Raw genomic sequence first — 17,440 nt, 5'->3', positions numbered from 1 at the left:
GGAACAAGACTTAAGGTGTTTAACTGAACCCGAGGTAGGAAATCTACTTGTTACTCCTTCACCAGGTTCTTAATATATTTCTGATTTTTTAACAGAGCATCTGCCAGGCAACAACACAAATAAAGGGTGCTTAGCTGCTGTCACGTGCGCTCAACGGAATACGTAAAAGTTAAAACTGCCAGCAGGTCAGCGCATTGCTCCACGGTCAGAACCCACGGGAGGAGCCCGGCAGCTTCGACAGACAGCAGCTGGCTGAAGACGAGCATCCAGGCGTGTAGGACTGGAGCCGTTGAACCCCATTCCTCCGTTGGCACCTGTTTGAAGTTGCCGCTTCGCCTCTGCTCCCAGTCCATCATGTCGTGAAAGATGGGGATCATGACGTTGCGGAGGTCCGGCTGGGGAACGAGGGTGACCTCCAGAAAGGGGCCGATCATGGCCGGGATGAAGTTCAGCTTGTGCTGTCCTGGAAGGGACAAAGGGGGACACGGGAATCAACGGGGCCTTAGAGTGACCGATCGGGGTGTCCGACGTGCGGCCCGAGGGCCGCGTGCAGCCCGCCGTTTCCCGCAATGGAGTCTGCAAGAACATCCGTAAAATTAACACATATCGCGCCCACCACAAATACTACTGCATAAACTCTACTGAATCTCAGGATAATAGTTAGATGCGTACTTGGACCCACGCTGTACTTAAATGCAATAAAATTAATTTTTCAATGTAGACGTTTAAAATTCCGTATGTCGCTGACCACTTTCATTCTTTCCCTGCCCGGAAAACCACCCAAGTGGTTGCCAGGAGTAGGGTTAGACTAGCTGGCACTTATACATTCAAACACACAGCACTTGGAATGATTTTTTTTTTTTTACATGCACGGCCCTCAGACCAATTCATAATTATTGCAGCCCTTGGCCAAAAATGCTTGGACATGGAGATGCTGCGACAATCTCAGCGTTTTTTTCTGGATCCTAAAATCAAACAAAACTACTTTCTGGTATCTTGTCTGTTAATCCGAGAAAGACATTTTCCCTTACCCAAATTCTGCCACATGCTGAAGATCTCGCACCCCATCATTACTCTCATGTCACCATACCTTTGCAGAGAGGGAGGAGAGGAAAAAAAAAAAAAAAACCACGCATGAAGAAATCAGCTAAAGGACACTAAGGACTGACTCATGCTGGACTGTGGACGTTGACGACTCACTTCTCCAGCACTTTCTTCCTTTTCGACGGGGCAAAGGTCTCCAGCTGGAGACACGGCTGGTTGATGAAGATCACTGAAAGGTAGAAGTACGAGTCCCACACCTAGGAGGAGAAGACGCACACAGTTCGGTCTGGCACATTCCAAAGCACAGGCAGGAGCCGTGTGTGTGTGTGTGTGTGTGTGTGTGTGTGTGTGTGTGTGTGTGTGCGCGCCAAAGGTGTTTCTCAGTCTTCACCGCTGAGGCAGAAGTGCTAGCCGCTCATTAACAGCGTACTCACACTTCACACAGAGCCCAATTCTCTGTCCCCAGCCAGCAGGCCTCGCCAAACGGGAGGTAACACATTCTTCAAGATGCATTACCATTCCTCACTGATCAAACGTGAGATGCCCTGCTCGCCTGCCCTGGCTGTCACCCGGAGCGCAAGGGAAGCGCAACGAACCAGATCTCTCCGAAGCGGCTTGTCTGACTGGAGAACATGATAAAGCGGCAATTTCTGTGGAGCAGTCCCAGAGGGAGCGCTAAATGAGTGATAAGACACGTGTATCGTGTGCAAAAGCTAAATATAACATCTCCCTGACTTTTTCCATTGTGACTAAAAAACAGCAGCAAGGTGTACATGTCATTACTTGGAGCGCCACTCCAGTTATGGCGCCGTTTTATTTTTGACTCCAGGAGTGAGGAAACGACGAAAGAGGACCGTCACCTCTACAGAGAGGGGCGCTGTTCAATAAGGTTATCCGAGGAATCATAGTCTAACATTCAGAGTTGCTCTGGACACAGGTGTAATCCAATGAAACACACACACACACACACACACACACACACACACACACACACACACACACACACACACACACACACACTGAAACCGCTCGTCCCAAGCGGGGTCGCGGCAAACCGGAGCCTTACCCGGCAACACAGGGCACAAGGCTGGAAAGGGGAGGAACACACCCCAGACGGGAAGCCAGTCCATCACAAGGCACCCCAAGCAGGGCTCGAACCCCAGACCCACCAGAGAGCAGGACCCGGCCAAACCCGCTGCGCCACCACACCCCCCTCCAAGAAATGTAATATAATATAATATATCCATCCATCCATCCATCTTCCTCCGTTTATCCGGGACCGGGTTGTGGGGGCAGTAGTCTAAGCAGAGCCCCCCAGACTTCCCTCTCCCCGCAAACCTCCTCCAGCTCCTCTGGGGGAACCCCAAGGCGTTCCTAGGCCAGCTGGGAGACGTAGTCTCTCCAACGTGTCCTGGGTCTGCCCCGAGGCCTCCTCCCAGTGGGACAAGCCCGGAACACCTCCCCAGGGAGGCATCCAGGAGGCATCCGGAACAGATGCCCGAGCCACCTCAACTGGCTCCTCTCGATGCGGAGGAGCAGCGGCTCTACTCCGAGCTCCTCCCGGGTGACTGAGCTCCTCACCCTATCCCTAAGGGTGCGCCCAGCCACTCTGCGGAGGAAATTCATTTCTGCCGCTTGTATCCGCGATCTTATTCTTTCGGTCATGATCCAGAGTTCATGACCATAGGTGAGGGTAGGAACGTCGATCGACCAGTAAATTGAGAGCTTCGCCTTACGACTCAGCTCCTTCTTCACCACAACAGACCAGCACAATGACCGCATTACTGCGGACGCCGCACCGATCCGTCCGTCAACCTGCTGCTCCATTTTTCCCTCATTCGTGAACAAGACCCCGAGATACTTAAACTCCTCCACTTGAGGGAGGAGCTCCCCCCTAACCCGGAGGGGGCAATCCACCTTCTTCCGACTGAGGACCACGGTCTCGGATTTGGAGGTGCTGATTCTCATCCCCGCCGCTTCACACTCGGCTGCAAACCTCTCCAGTGCACGCTGTAAGTCTTGATTCAATGAAGCCAACAGGACCACATCGTCCGCAAAAAGCAGAGACGAGATCCTGCGGCCGCCAAAACAGACACCCTCCGTTCCCTGGCTGCGCCTAGAAATTCTGTCCATAAAGATAATGAACAGAATCGGTGACAAAGGGCAGCCCTGGCGGAGTCCAACATGCACCTGGAACAGGTCTGACTTACTGCCGGCAATGCGAACCAAGCTCCTGCTCCGGTCATGCAGAGAACGAACAGCTCGTAGCAGCGAGCCCCGAACCCCATAATCCCGAAGTACCTCCCACAGGATGCCACGAGGGACACGGCTGAATGCCTTCTCCAGGTCCACAAAACACATATGGACTGGTTGGGCAAACTCCCACGAACCCTCCTACACCCTAGTGAGGGTATAGAGCTGGTCCAGTGTTCCACGGCCAGGGCGAAAACCGCATTGCTCCTCCTGAATCCGAGGTTCGACTATCGGTCGGATTCTCCTTTCCAGTACCCTGGCATAGACTTTCCCAGGGAGGCTAAGGAGTGTGATCCCCCTGTAGTTGGAACACAATCTCCGGTCCCCCTTCTTAAAAAGAGGGACCCCCACCCCGGTCTGCCAGTCCAGAGGCACTGTTCCCAAGCTCCACGCGATGCTGCAGAGGCGTGTCAGCCAAGACAGCCCCACAACATCCAGAGACTTGAGAAACTCGGGGCGGATCTCATCCACCCCCGGAGCCTTGCCACCGAGGAGTTTTTTGACTACCTCAGCAACTTCAGCCAGGGTAATGGACGAGTCCCCCTCCGAGTCCCCGGCCTCAGTTTCCTCTACGGAAGGCGTGTCGGAGGGATTGAGGAGATCCTCAAAGTACTCCTTCCACCGCCCGAGGACATCCTCAGTTGAGGTCAGCAGTGCACCACTTCCACTGTAAACAGTGTTGGCGGAACACTGCTTCCCCCCTCTGAGTCGCCGGACGGTTTGCCAGAATCTCTTTGAGGCCGACCGAAAGTCTTCCTCCATGGCCTCACCGAACTCCTCCCAGGCCCGAGTTTTTGCCGCGGCAACTACCAGAGCCGCGCTCCGTCTGGCCCGCTGGTACCCGTCAGCTGCTTCAGGAGTCCTATGAGCCAGCCAGGCCCGATAGAACTCCTTCTTCAGCTTGACGGCATCCCTTACCTCCGGTGTCCACCACCGTGTTCGGGGATTGCCGCCGCGACAGGCACCGGAGACTTGATGGCCGCAGCTCCGAACTGCAGCCCCGACAATGGAGGTGTGGAACATAGTCCATTCGGACTCAGTGTCCCCAGTCTCCCTCGGGACCTGGTTGAAGCTCTGTCGGAGGTGGGAGTTGAAGACCTCTCTGACAGGGGCCTCCGCCAAACGTTCCCAACAGACCCTCACTATGCGTTTGGGCCTGCCGGGTCTGTCCAGCTTTTTCCCCCACCATCGAATCCAACTCGCCACCAGGTGGTGATCAGTTGACAGCTCAGCCCCTCTCTTCACCCGAGTGTCCAAGACATATGGCCGAAGATCAGAAGAAACTACTACAAAGTCGGTCATCGACCTCCGACCTAGGGTGTCCTGGTGCCAAGTGCACTGATGGACACCCTTATGCATGAACATGGTGTTTGTTATGGACAAACCGTGACTAGCACAGAAATCCAATAACAACTCACCGCTCGGGTTCAGATCAGGGAGGCCGTTCCTCCCAATCACGCCCCTCCAGGTGTCACTGTCGCTGCCCACGTGGGTGTTAAAGTCCCCGAGTAGAACGACAGAGTCCCCAGTGGGAGCGCTTTCCAGCACGCCCCCCAGGGACTCCAAAAAGGCCGGGTACTCTACACTGCCGCTAGGCGTATAAGCACAAACGACGGTGAGAGACCGTTCCCTGATCCGAAGGCGTAGGGAGACGACCCTCTCATTCACCGGGGTAGACTCCAACACATGGCGGCTGAACTGGGGGGCTATTAATAAGCCCACACCCGCCCGCCGCCTCTCACCCTGGGCAACGCCAGAATAGTGGAGAGTCCACCCTTGGTCAAGAAGAGTGGTTCCAGAACCCAAGCTGTGAGTGGAAGTGAGCCCGACTATATCTAGACGGTATCTCTCGACCTCCTGCACTAGCTCAGGCTCCTTTCCCGCCAGTGAGGTGACATTCCAAGTCCCAAAAGCCAGAGTTGGCGTCCGAGGTTTGGGTCGACCGGGCACTCGGCCCCGACCACTGCCCAAATCACAACGCACCGGCCCCTTATGTCCTCTCCGGCAGGTGGTGAGCCCACCAAAGAGCGGCTCCATATAATATAATATAATACAATATAATATGAGTGTTTATCGAGACCCTGCTGTGACCTCTGGTATCCTTCAGGGTTTGAGCATTTTCAAAAATCCCACAGTTCTGCCTTCCTGCTTTAAATAACTCAGACCACAGGGGTCCGATGTTGAGGGGGTTTCATGGGAGGCCAAGGAGTTTCAAACCACCTGCACCTCATGGCGGGTACCGACCTTCTCCAACGCCCATCTGACCAGAAGGTTCTCTCACCTTGTAGTCAAAGTTGTCACTGAGGAAGTTCTTTCTCAGGGCATCAGACAGGTACAGCACAGTTGTAATGATGACGCTGGAAAGACGCACATCAAACCGTAAGAGGAAGCTAAAACTACACCTGCAAAGAAATATCCGTGCTTCTCCTCAGCCCTCGTGTTCTGTCTTCACAAGGAGAGAAGGCTAAAGGGCAAGGCTTCAGTTTAGAACCGGTGACCCATGCGGGTTAGGTGCTAAGCGGAATCTCACTTGTTGGTGACGAGCCGCATAACGGTCCAGTCTTTGGGGAACATCTCTGGCCTGATCAGAATCCGAAAGACTGTGAATATCTGCAGCAGGAAATCCTGGAAAAGAAACAAAGTCATCAGTACTGTGTCTGTATTTGTTTTCTCTCACACACACACACATACACACACACACACACACACACACACACACACACACACACACACACACACTCCAAGTTAAATCCATCCTGACTCGTGCAGACAGGTTTATCGTAAGTAGCAGCCGAGTCGATACGCTACAAAGAGTCTGCTCTGGTGGCACAGATAGGGGACGGCAACATGGGGCGGTTAGGAAAATTTTTTTTTAAAAAAAATCATGATCACGAATTGAAAATCCAACCAGCAGTCATCGCAAAGCCTTTCAGAAGTGACCGTGCGCACGAAGGGAGTCGGGCTAGGGAGGTGCTGGCGCGCTTACCTTCAGGTCATCCTTAGTGGGGAAGGCCTCCAGCAGCTGCTGGTAGTGTTTGTCCGTCATCTGCCGGAGCATGGCCAGCAAGCACGCCACAAACTCTCCCTGAATTGGCCAACGGCGGAAAACATCTCGTCAGCATTTCGCAGTCACTCTGCAGAGCACCGATGCGATCAACAGGGGGCGCAGTGGAAGAACAGAACCCCCCACTACGTGTTTCTCCTGTGCTTGTTTGCTGTTGAGATTCTGTAACCTCTTTGAGTGGTGATACGGCAGGGGATTAGTCTTCCAGGAGAGACGGCTGCACTTTAATTACTGTGGGATGGCAGGGAGGTGGGGCATTGGGTGGCCTTTTTTTGCAGATCATCATCCCAGGAGGGAGGGGTATCATCCTCACCGTGACATCCTGGAACTGCAGGCGCATAGATGTTCCTGCAGGCTGTGGACGGTTGGTCACCTCGAGGATGGTCCTGAGGAGAACGGTCAGCAGACTTCGCACGATTACAGACACCTCCTCGCTGGCTGATTGGTCCTGGTGACAAGGAGAGGGGTGGGGAGGACCAGGGGTCAGGTACAGCACTGTCACGGAGATGTGCCTCATGCCTCAAGGGACAGACGGGATGATGGAACGGGACAGAAGGACATCAGGGCGCAAGAAGGGCTCCCCTCTGTCACTCCGTCTTCAGCCAGTCCCAGTTCGAGTTCGGATTTTTCAATCTCGGTATTTCAGGTGAAAGTGCAGGTGGCCCTGAGCCCCGTTGACAGTTGACTTCATCTTGCGATACAAATCTCCTTATGCTGTATTATATAAACCATAATAAAATATCAACAATTATCATGCATGGATGTTACAATGTATAAAGGCTTTGTTATACTTTTTCCACCTATTTCACACAATCATGCTGACATAATACCCCACACACACACACACACACACACACACACACACACACACACACACAGTCTGAAACCGCTTGTCCCAAGCAGGGTCGCAGCGATCTGGAGCCTAACCCGGCAACACAGGGCATAAGGCTGGAGGGGGAGGGGACACACCCAGGACGGGACGCCAGTCCGTCACAAGGCACCCCAAGCGGGACTCAAACCCCACACCCAGCAGAGAGCAGGCACAGGCCAAACCCACTGCACCACCGCACACCCCGACATAACACTAACAAAATAATAATATAAATGCACAACGGTATTGTGTTTTCATGCTCCATCATTTTCAGCGCTGTTGCTAAATCCATTGTCCTGCACTCTTTCTTTCCAGCACCACCAGAACTCAGTCACAACGCCCACGCTGCTCGCAATTAATTTAAAAAAAAAAGTAACTTGAAAGAAAGCACCAAAAAAAAAAAAAAAAAAAGTTTTGCAAACACAGTGCAATCAGTGCTAGACACTCAAACGGTGACTGAGACCTGCAGCCAGCCCATGCACTCCCAAAAATATTATAATAAGGTGTATGGGACGGCTGTCTTGGTCTGGGTGGCTGCAAGTCGAATGTGTCACAAGTCAAGGACCACTTGTAACCGCAGAATCAAATGACAGGAGCACTTAATGGCACACACCTGTCCGAAACAAAACGTGTTCTAGAACATTCAGTTGACCCAGACAAAGGGAAAGCATAGACGTGAAATTAATGGTAAAAATCAAGTTCCACAGATTTAACAACTCATAAGGAACCTGTTTCTCCCCTCCACTCTCCTCTCTCCACAGTAAAAGTGTTGTTTGTTTAAATCAAAATAAATCAATCAATACATAAGCTACAATCAGCATCCAATAATACAACATACTTTTCTGCAGATTATCGATCTCATGGCCCCTCTTCTGACAGCTCCTCCCTCCACCTTCACCGATGAAGATTTTGCATCATTCCTTGTAGAGAAAAGTGATGCTATCAGCCACGAAGACTCCACGTCTTACTTCTTTCACTGCGGTAGCCCCAGCATGGCCTTGTTCCCTGCATTCCAACATCTCCAACTTCTTGCTCCCACCCTGAGCTACCAGCTGTCTGTTGATCTCATGTCTTCTCTTTTACAGACTATTCCTCCACATCCAGCCATGACCAACAAAGGCTTGTCCGCTGCAGGGTGACGGCAGTACGGCACCTATCCCCGTAGCTGCATACAACACATTTTAGAGTGACCCCTTCATGTGAAAAGCATGTCTTTGGACTGTGGGAGAAAACTGGAGCGCCCAGAGCAGACCTACCAAAGCACATGGAGAAAATGCAAATTGCCACACAGACTCAGTCAGACTTGAATCCAAGCTGGAGAACACAACCCCCAAGCTATGAAGCACCAGTGCTACCTGCTGTGCCATTCTCTCACATGTTCACTTGCCTTCGAAATATTCATTTTATTTCATTAATCTTTCATTCTTCGCTCTCCTTAGGTTTCTTCAAACATACCAATTTGTCACAGCCATTTATTTAAAAAAAAAAAGAAAAAAAATCAAAACCCCAAACACAGCCCAAAACCCTCAAGTATGCTGTCTACATTAAGTTGTCTGCATTCCTTTCCAAGTATAATCTTCTTGATGTATATCAGTCTAGATTCAAGACAGGTCGTGCCAGCAAGACTACTGTACATTCATAACAGTGTCAGAAACCGGTCTGCCAAAGCTGCCTCCCTCTCCTCAGTTCTCATTATTCTCCACTTCTGCAGTATTATACATGGTCAACCACCAGCTCATACTTTCCTCACTACGATAGCCTGGAATCGAAGCATCTTCAGTTAAACGGGTTTATTCCTTTCTATCAGGTACATCTGACTAGGCAGTTTGGCAAGTTCTCCCTCTCACCCTCTGTCACTCCTAACTGGTGTCCCACAGGTCTCAGTACTAGGCCCCCTCCTTTTTTCCCCTCCCATCTACACCACTTCCGTTGGCTCCGTCGTTGCCTCTCACACCTTCTCCTAACACTGTTATGCAGAAAATGGAGAGTTGTTCCTCTCCTTCTCCACAACGAACTGAAATATACCCTCTTGAATTGTAGCACGTCCCTCTGCTATCTCAAACTGGAACATCGATCACCATCTACAAATCAAACTGATATTTTCCATTTTCTTTCAAGCCCATCCTCCTTTGAAGAGCTCCTAAAGAAAGTGACCAACTTATCTCCTTCACCTAATCAATAAAGAGGTAGGGAGTAACAACTGATTATTGCCTCTTTTCCCAGCATGCAGCAGCCATAACCTGATCTTGTCAATACCTCCTCTACAGCACCCTTAGAATCTGCCTACGCCTCAACATGCAGTCCACCCAGGTCCTTGCGAAGGCTATGGTGATACCTCTTTTTTGAGAACTACAACAACCTCCTGTCTGATCTTCCAGTCTTCTCCATCAAACCTATACAACCAATCTAGAATTCCACAAAGTTCAAGACTGGTTGCAGCTTACAAGACAGTCAGGGGGCCTGCACTCCAATACCAAAAGAACTTGAGCACTCACTGTACCCCAGCAGCAGCATTACAGTCTTCATGCGGTCGGCACGGTGGCACAGTGAGTAGCACTGCTGTCTCAAAGGACCTGAGTGGAGAACGTGGGTTCGATTCCAGCTCAGCCTGTGTGGAGTTGGCATGTTCTCCCCATGTCTGTGTGGACTTCCTCCGGGTGCTCTGGTTTCCTCCCACAGTCCAAAGACATGTTGTTCAGGTTCCCCCATAGTGTGTGAGTGACAGAGAGAGTGTGTTCCACAGATGTATGGATGAGTGACCCAGTGTAAGTAGTGTACCTAGCAGTGTAAGTCACCATGGTGAATAAGGTGTGTGGGCTCATAACACTACATAGAGTTCACTGGAAGTTGCTTTGAAGAAAAGTGTCTGCTAAATAAAGAAATGTAAACAGACCTCTGGTGAACAAATGCTCTCTTTCCCTCAAAACTGCAGAATCTTTCCCTACATTCAAGAAGGGTTTCGAAAAGCACCATTTCCCTCCTGAGAACTTCTTAAATTAGTTCAATGCAGTTTGCTACTATTCTCTTAAGTATTCAACCTGTGAATTTCAATTCTGTAGGCAGCTACATGTGCAGGCAAAAGGGCAGAACTGAGCAAAACGGTAAACAATCTGAGCTTTAATAATTGTACTCTGTCTACTGTACAAGCAGAATACACTTTCTATGTAAATTATCGTAATCCACAATATAAAACACATATTTTTCACAACAGGAAGAACTCTGGCAGCACTCAAATTCTTTGGACATTAATTTGACTAAATTAAATTTAAAAAAAAAAAAAAAAAAAAAAAAAAAAACTCCAATTTTCTTCAAGCTCAGCCCAACAGCTCCAATGACTGACTGCAGTCTGAATTTCAGTTAGAAAATAACATCTTGAATGTGACAGGTTTCAGTGCGCATGCCTGGTGCGTGTGTGCGTGCGCACTTGGGGGATTTGGATTCTTTATCAGTTAATAATTTGTAAATCACAAAACGGGCCCGCAGAAACAAAGACCAATGTGTGCAGGGGTTACAGAAACTTGCCAAGGCCATACCGTGTCTACAGCCACAGCTGCATCTACAAGACCTGTGCCATTCTATCCTTCTTCCCCACGATATCAATTTAAATTCAGTTTATCCTTCCTTGTACTTTTTGGGAATGATACAAGGTCTGTCACTTGCTGTGGGTAGTACATTCCTGCCACATGGTGTTAGTTTCATATACTAACTCCCCCAACGCGGAACGGTGCGAAACACGGTACCGTTCCAGAACCTGGAGGTCACATATTTGACAGTTTGGTGTTGCCCAGTAAAAGGGCAAATATTTTGTTGAATTTTCACCTCTTTATAACGCAGTGCTGTTCTTCCAGCTCGTAGCTGGTACTAAACTTTGCCGGCCGGGCGGTCTGCCTGCAGGTATAGGGTCCACAAGAGAGGCGCTCACCATATCGTCCTTGTTGAGGAGGGACAGGATGCTGGTAAGCACCCGGGCGCACATCACCAGGTCCCTCTGTTCCTGCAGGTGGGTCTGGAGGTGGTGCAGGACCACAGGAAGCAGGATGCTCCTCGACTCTACGTTAAGGGAGGGGACTGCAGGTTAAACACCTGAACAGCACAGTGGTCAGTATTATCGTTACTTATTATTTGTTCAGATCAAACCTTTGTTCAAGGTGAAATACAATGTTACGTTTGTATACAAACCTGTTTACAATTACTTATCCATTTATAGAGCTCAGTGGTTTTCATCGGTGCAATTCAGCGCAAGTACCTTGATCAGGGGTAGTACAGCTGGAGTGGGATTCAAACCTGGGTTCTTTTAGATGGTGGCTCTAACCACTACGCTACCAGCTGCCCCAGGATGTTCTGCTCAGTCATTGGTGCAGTGCCCATAGATATTTGGCAATACAGGTTTATTCAAATAGACCAGAACCTCAAAACCCTGTTAACCACAGAAATTTTACTCACCATACTCTACCCGACTTCATCAAACCAGATGCAACAACACGATGATTATACTGCATATCTAGTGGGTACTTTTCGGTGCAAAATGAAAGTGCTTATTGATCATGGTATTTTGGCTTTTGTGAAGGTTCAGCAGATGCTGCTGAGGATGACACCTGAAGGTTGGAGACATCAATCGCTCTGCTTTATGAAAGGTACCTGTAAGTTACTACCCATCTGAAGCTAAGCACACACACACACACACATTTTCAGAACCGCTTGTCCCATACGGGGTCGCGGGGAACCGGAGCCTACCCGGCAACACAGGGCGCAAGGCCGGAGGGGGAGGGGACACACCCAGGACGGGACGCCAGTCCGTCGCAAGGCACCCCAAGCGGGACTCGAACCCCAGACCCACTGGAGAGCAGGACCCGGTCCAACCCACTGCGCCACCGCACCCCCTCTGAAGCTAAGCATTATCTAAGAAATAGAAAATAGAGTAAGCAACATTTAGTCTGTCACATCAGAGTTTGACATTAATGTTTTGTGGTTGCTCACAGGACAGGTACATTTTACCTCTCCAATTATATTTATACCTATCCTATTTCGGAACATGTTGGAAACATACGCACGCAATATCTGAAGCCTCTTGACCCAAGTGGGGTCACGGAAAGCCGGAGCCTAACCCGGCAACACAGGGCGTAAGGCTGGAGGGGGAGGGGACACACCCAGGATGGGATGCCAGTCTGTCGCAGGGCACCCCAAGCGGGACTCGAACCCCAGACCCACCAGAAAGCAGGCAGAAGCCAACCCGCTGCGCCACCACACCCCCTCCCATGTAAGAAACACACACAAAAAAAAGAATGCAAATTATAACCAAAGCGAGACAATTTGGGAATCTCATGAAGGGAAGCATATTTTTAAAAAAAGGTTCCATCTTAAATAAATTGCTGCAGATTGCAAGGTATTGGGGTTATTTAACTTTTTTGACAAATTTGGGTCCTTTCTGGGGAGGGTGCGGTGGCGCAATGGGTCTGGGGTTCGAGTCCCACTTGGGGTGCCTTGCGATGGACTGGCGTCCCATCCTGGGTGTGTCCCCTCCCCCTCCGGCCTTATGCCCTGTGCTGCCAGGTCAGGCTCCAGCTCCCCGTGACCCCACATGGGACAAGTGGTTTCAGATGATATGTGTGTGTGTGTGTGTGTGTGTGTGTCCTTTCTAGTGAGAAAATGATTTTGAAACAAAACTGCAGATGAATGTGACATCACACGGTTTTTATTATGATGGAAGTTGTCATTTTATATTGCATTCCTTAACAGTATACCTTAATTTACGCGCCTCTTCGCTGGACAGGTATCAGAATGAGAATCAGAATGACTGTAACCGTAGCGCTACAAAAAACTTATACAAATTACCTGTCCCGAGCAGTCCACCGTTAATGTTGAGCCCAGTGGGAATGAAAACTACGAGTACCTCATTTGCAGAATTAACTGATCATCTAAAATGCTGATCCAGAAAACATCATCATCATCATCATCATCATCTATTTCATGGATCACCACACTGTTCTTTGAATTCCAATTGACGATTTTTGGAAAGGCACCCATAGCGGGAATGTTAAACATTAGACAGCAGGGCTGTGTGTGACCATATAGCTTTATATGCCGAGAACTGCATCACAATGGCGCTTCAGGGTTACGCACCAGGGTTAGTGTACAGCTGGCTCTCCACCGTCTTGGCAATGCACTGCAGCTTGATTGCCTCCAGGGGGCAGTCCGCTTGCATGCCAACCGCCAGGCTGCCCAGGGTGTCACGCACAAAGCTGGCCACCTCCCGCACGGTGAAGATCTTCAGCAGCTCGGAGTAGACCGTGGGGAAGCTCTTCAGGAACACCGCCTACACAGACAGCCATCATTTAGCTCTTTGGCACCATGGAAAGCGCTTTCAAACAGGACATCCTACATTGTTACTGCTATGATTCTTTACTTGGATGATACCTTTGTTCCAGGTCATCTGGACAATTCCTTTTCAGTGCTCCTGTTGTGTACTCACACTTTGAATTCACGTTTGGCATTCTGTGCTGCACATTTCCATAACCACATTTCCATTGTAACACACATTTCCGCTGTCAGGCGGACTAAAGGTTGTTCCGGTTATAGGAGGTACTGCGCGAATATAGGGCGTCTGGGACGCTGATGCCTGCCATCCGTCGCCTGGGTGAGAGCAGCATGGGTTGTGTCTGCTTTCTCGGCATTAAGCCAAACCTGCTCTACGTGGGTGTCAAGACTCCGCCAAGGTTGCGTCTCATCTCCACTTGTGTTTGCGATTTCCGTGGACGTGATGTGAAGGCACAGCCAAGATACGGAAGGTGTCCAGTTGAGGTGAGGGAGCGGGGGGGTAATACGGCTGGCATCCCGACTTTTTCCAGATGATGTCATGCTCTTGGCCTCATCCGAGCGTGACCTTCGGCGTGCACTTGAACGGTTCGCTGCGGAGTGTGAAATGGCCGGTACAAACATCAGCACCTTTAAGTCTGAGATGATGGTTCTCCCCGGAAAAGACCGGAGTGTTGTTTCCAGGAGCAACTGCCCTTAGTGGAGAAGTTCAAGCATCTTGGAGTGTTGTTCACAACTGATGGAAGGAGGGAGCGTGAAATTGAGAGGCGAATCGGTGCAGCATCAGTCGTTTTGCAGGAACCGTACCGGTCCGTCGTGGTGAAGCGGCGGCTCAGTCTTCGGACAAGCTTTCGGTTTACCGCTCGATCCACGTTCCCATCCTCGCCTATGGTCACGAGCTTTGGGCAATGGCAGAAAGAACGCGATCGTGGATACAAGCTGCCAAAATTAGGCTTCTCTGCAGGATTTCTGGGCTCAGTCTCCGTGATAGGGTAAGGAGTTCGATGATCCGGGAATCTCGAAGTAGAGTTGCTGCTCCTCTGGACAAAGAGCAATCAGTCGAGGCGGTTCGGGCATGGCGCAAGAATGCTCCCTGGGCACCTCCCGCGGGAGCTGTGTCCTAGCGGGACGTGCTCGGAACAATGGGATAGGAAGGTTTGGGGCCCACTTACTCTACCTTCTGCCACCACAATCCTCACCATGAAAAGCGGAAGGATACCGACTGACCGAGTTCCACTTTACACTCCCACTCCTACGCTACTGTGTGTGAGGATCAGGCCAGGCACATCTGCACTGCTAACAGCAATAATTCACTCAGTCTGACTTGCAAATATCTGCAATATTTCCCGGCGGCATGCTGAAATAACAAAATGAGGGGAGAAAAAAAAAACAATAACCTAGAAGCTGGCATATCTGATGCCAAGGGCAGAGAAGCTCTCATTATTTTACCTTGCCTGGTCTAGACAGCACTGGATATACAGGGTCTCCCAGGAAGTGAACATACAGGGATGCCCCAGGCCCCAGGCAACAGACATACAGGGAGCCCCGGGCACTGGACATGGAGGTGCTTCAGCCAGTCTGCAAAGCGTAATTCAGAAGGTCTCACTGCAAACACGACCGCCTCCGAAGACGCTCCCAAGGACTTGTGAAGAGCCCAGAAGATGCCCAGGTGAGAAGGGGATTGCTTAAGCGACTAGGCCACAGGCTTTGTTGGCAGTAATGAGGAAGCATCCGGAAACCCTGAGACAGAAACTACCCGAGGCCTAGTTTTATCCGTGGATTACCTCAGTGAAGGGGGCAGGGAGGAGCTACCGACACAGATAGGTGCGGGAGCAGCATGGCCGTGGGGCAAGACGCCACACGAAATCCCCATTGCTCGCCTCGGTCGCTAATTGAAAATCATCCACACGGCACCACATCGGCACGAAATACGAGCCACATTTAAATCAAATTAAAATGCTGGAAATGTACAGAGCAGCTTTGCTTTGGTCCCGCTTAAAGCTATGGGTCGGGAGGGCCGCGTGCAACGTTGAAAAGGACCCAGAATGCTCTAGGGCATCACGTGCGTCCTCACAGATAGCAGCTTAAATTAAAGGATGAATATCCAGCGCGAGAGGGTCGCATTGGCCAAGGACGCACCGTACTCACTAGGCATGTTTTCAGTAGATGTGCCGTATGTTCCCGGAACGGTGTCGTAACGACCTTACCTGTGTCTGGGCGATGGGACTGGTGCCTTTGCTCTCTTGGGAAAGGAAGAAGCGTAATGACATGAAGAGCTCACGGACGCAGCAGCGGAACTCTTCCTCGTTCTGGCCCCCTGTTGCCAGGGCAAACAGCCGCCGCGACTGGATTATATACTTAAAGATGTATTCCGAGGCCTGGAACAAAAGACGAAAGAAACAGGTGCTAGAACCTGAGAGACGGGGGGGGGGGGGGGGGGGGGGGGGGGAAGAAAGCATTGCGTAGCGCGCCGGGGCGGTCGGAAGAGGGGGCGGAGTCAGGGACGGGCCAGCAGCAGCTGGGACTGATCGCAACCTCCGTTTCTTCCCCCGGACCCGCCAGCGAAAGAGAGAGAGAGACGGAGGAGCCGCTGAGACGGAGCGACCCGAGACGACCGCAGCCACGCCCCCGATCACGACCCCGACCGCAACCCCACGCTCAAAGCCCCCTCACGGTCCACCCGGTCCCCGTCCCCCTCTTTGTCTCCTTCCCCGCACGACCCTGAATAAACACCCCCCTTTAAAACGAAATTCTTACCTGTCCCGGCGCATCCTTTACGCACTAAAAACCGGAAATGTTCCATTTTTCATTTACATGCATCTAATGCAGCATAAATACTGAAAAAACCATGCTAATGAAACAAGAGACACCCAGTGAGAACACTTGCAGTAATTCACAAAGCAGAGAGGGGTTAAAACCCTGCAGGCAGCAGTAATCTCGTCGGAAGCGCGACGCGGGTGTACTCACCTTGAGGACTTCCTGGATGTGCTGCTGGTGCTCAGCGTCGACGATGCGGTCGATGTACCACTTCAGCACCTTGATCAAATCCCTGCGCAGACACCGCAGGTGAGCAGACAACACGGACGTGCGCACCTACCGCTACGTTTGCGCGTGCCCCTGCGCTTCAGCGTTAAAAAAAACCATCTTGACATATTAGAAAGCTCCGCTTCGTATTGAGGGGAGAGTGACATCCGGCATCTCGGAACGGACGATAGGATGCCGGCATAATTATCGCGAAGGAAGACTCTTCACAAGCCCGGACAGAGGGCAGACTCAGTGTTTACTTCCAACTGAGACAGATCGGTGACACCCAGAGGGAGCCATTACTCTCTGTCAATTGTTTCCTAGTTAATTAGTCTGTCAGACGGGGAAACAAATGCAGTGTTATCGGGGCGAAGGGCCAGACTAATACAATCAGCGTTTGTAAATGTCAGAGCAGGGAGCCGCAAGCAGTCGCCCACGCTCTACGGTGCGGGTCAGCGGTCGTACGGCATAGCCTTCCCTGAGCCCACCTGTAGGACAGCGCTCCCGCAAAGTGACTTTCGATGTAGGTGTCCATCACCGGTTTGAAATGCTGGAATTTGCTGTCCTGCAGCAAGTTGATAATGTGAACCTTGGGGGGAGGAGAGAGAGAAAGAGAGACGGTGGATGTTAAGAGCAGGCGAGTCCTGCACCGCGGGACACGAAGCTGAGCTTGACAAGGACGGTGCGGGAGGTACAGGATGTTTCCGGGACTCCGCCTGGCGGTAGATGTGTAGATGGTGTACCGAAGAAGGTGCAGATGGAAGCAGTTGACATCGGGCCCCACCGTTCAAAACTGCGGAGCACGACAGGGGTACGAAGGCCCTTTGAGACAAGACATCCAGACGGTGGCTAAACACTGAACCAGGGCTCCC

General features: G+C 50.9%; 1 protein-coding gene across 2 annotated transcripts in view; it reads right to left on the bottom strand.

Moving 5' to 3' along the window:
• The window catches only part of dock4b (dedicator of cytokinesis 4b), an 89,508-nt gene that overhangs the window by 19,258 nt on the left and 52,810 nt on the right, over positions 1-17,440 (bottom strand). For both annotated transcript variants that reach the window (XM_029246670.1, XM_029246672.1), the window contains exons 20-31: positions 17,057-17,157; positions 16,512-16,593; positions 15,752-15,922; positions 13,353-13,545; positions 11,155-11,282; positions 6,675-6,809; positions 6,284-6,382; positions 5,828-5,922; positions 5,579-5,654; positions 1,201-1,301; positions 1,032-1,090; positions 315-463 (exon numbers count right to left, since the gene is read on the bottom strand). In XM_029246670.1, coding sequence (XP_029102503.1) covers positions 315-463; positions 1,032-1,090; positions 1,201-1,301; positions 5,579-5,654; positions 5,828-5,922; positions 6,284-6,382; positions 6,675-6,809; positions 11,155-11,282; positions 13,353-13,545; positions 15,752-15,922; positions 16,512-16,593; positions 17,057-17,157 — 1,389 coding nt within the window. The remainder of the gene's footprint in view (positions 1-314; positions 464-1,031; positions 1,091-1,200; positions 1,302-5,578; positions 5,655-5,827; positions 5,923-6,283; positions 6,383-6,674; positions 6,810-11,154; positions 11,283-13,352; positions 13,546-15,751; positions 15,923-16,511; positions 16,594-17,056; positions 17,158-17,440) is intronic.

The sequence above is a fragment of the Scleropages formosus genome, chromosome 2 (genome assembly GCF_900964775.1).
Source record: "Scleropages formosus chromosome 2, fSclFor1.1, whole genome shotgun sequence".
Taxonomy (NCBI): domain Eukaryota; kingdom Metazoa; phylum Chordata; class Actinopteri; order Osteoglossiformes; family Osteoglossidae; genus Scleropages; species Scleropages formosus.
This window is presented reverse-complemented; position numbering and strand designations above follow the sequence as displayed.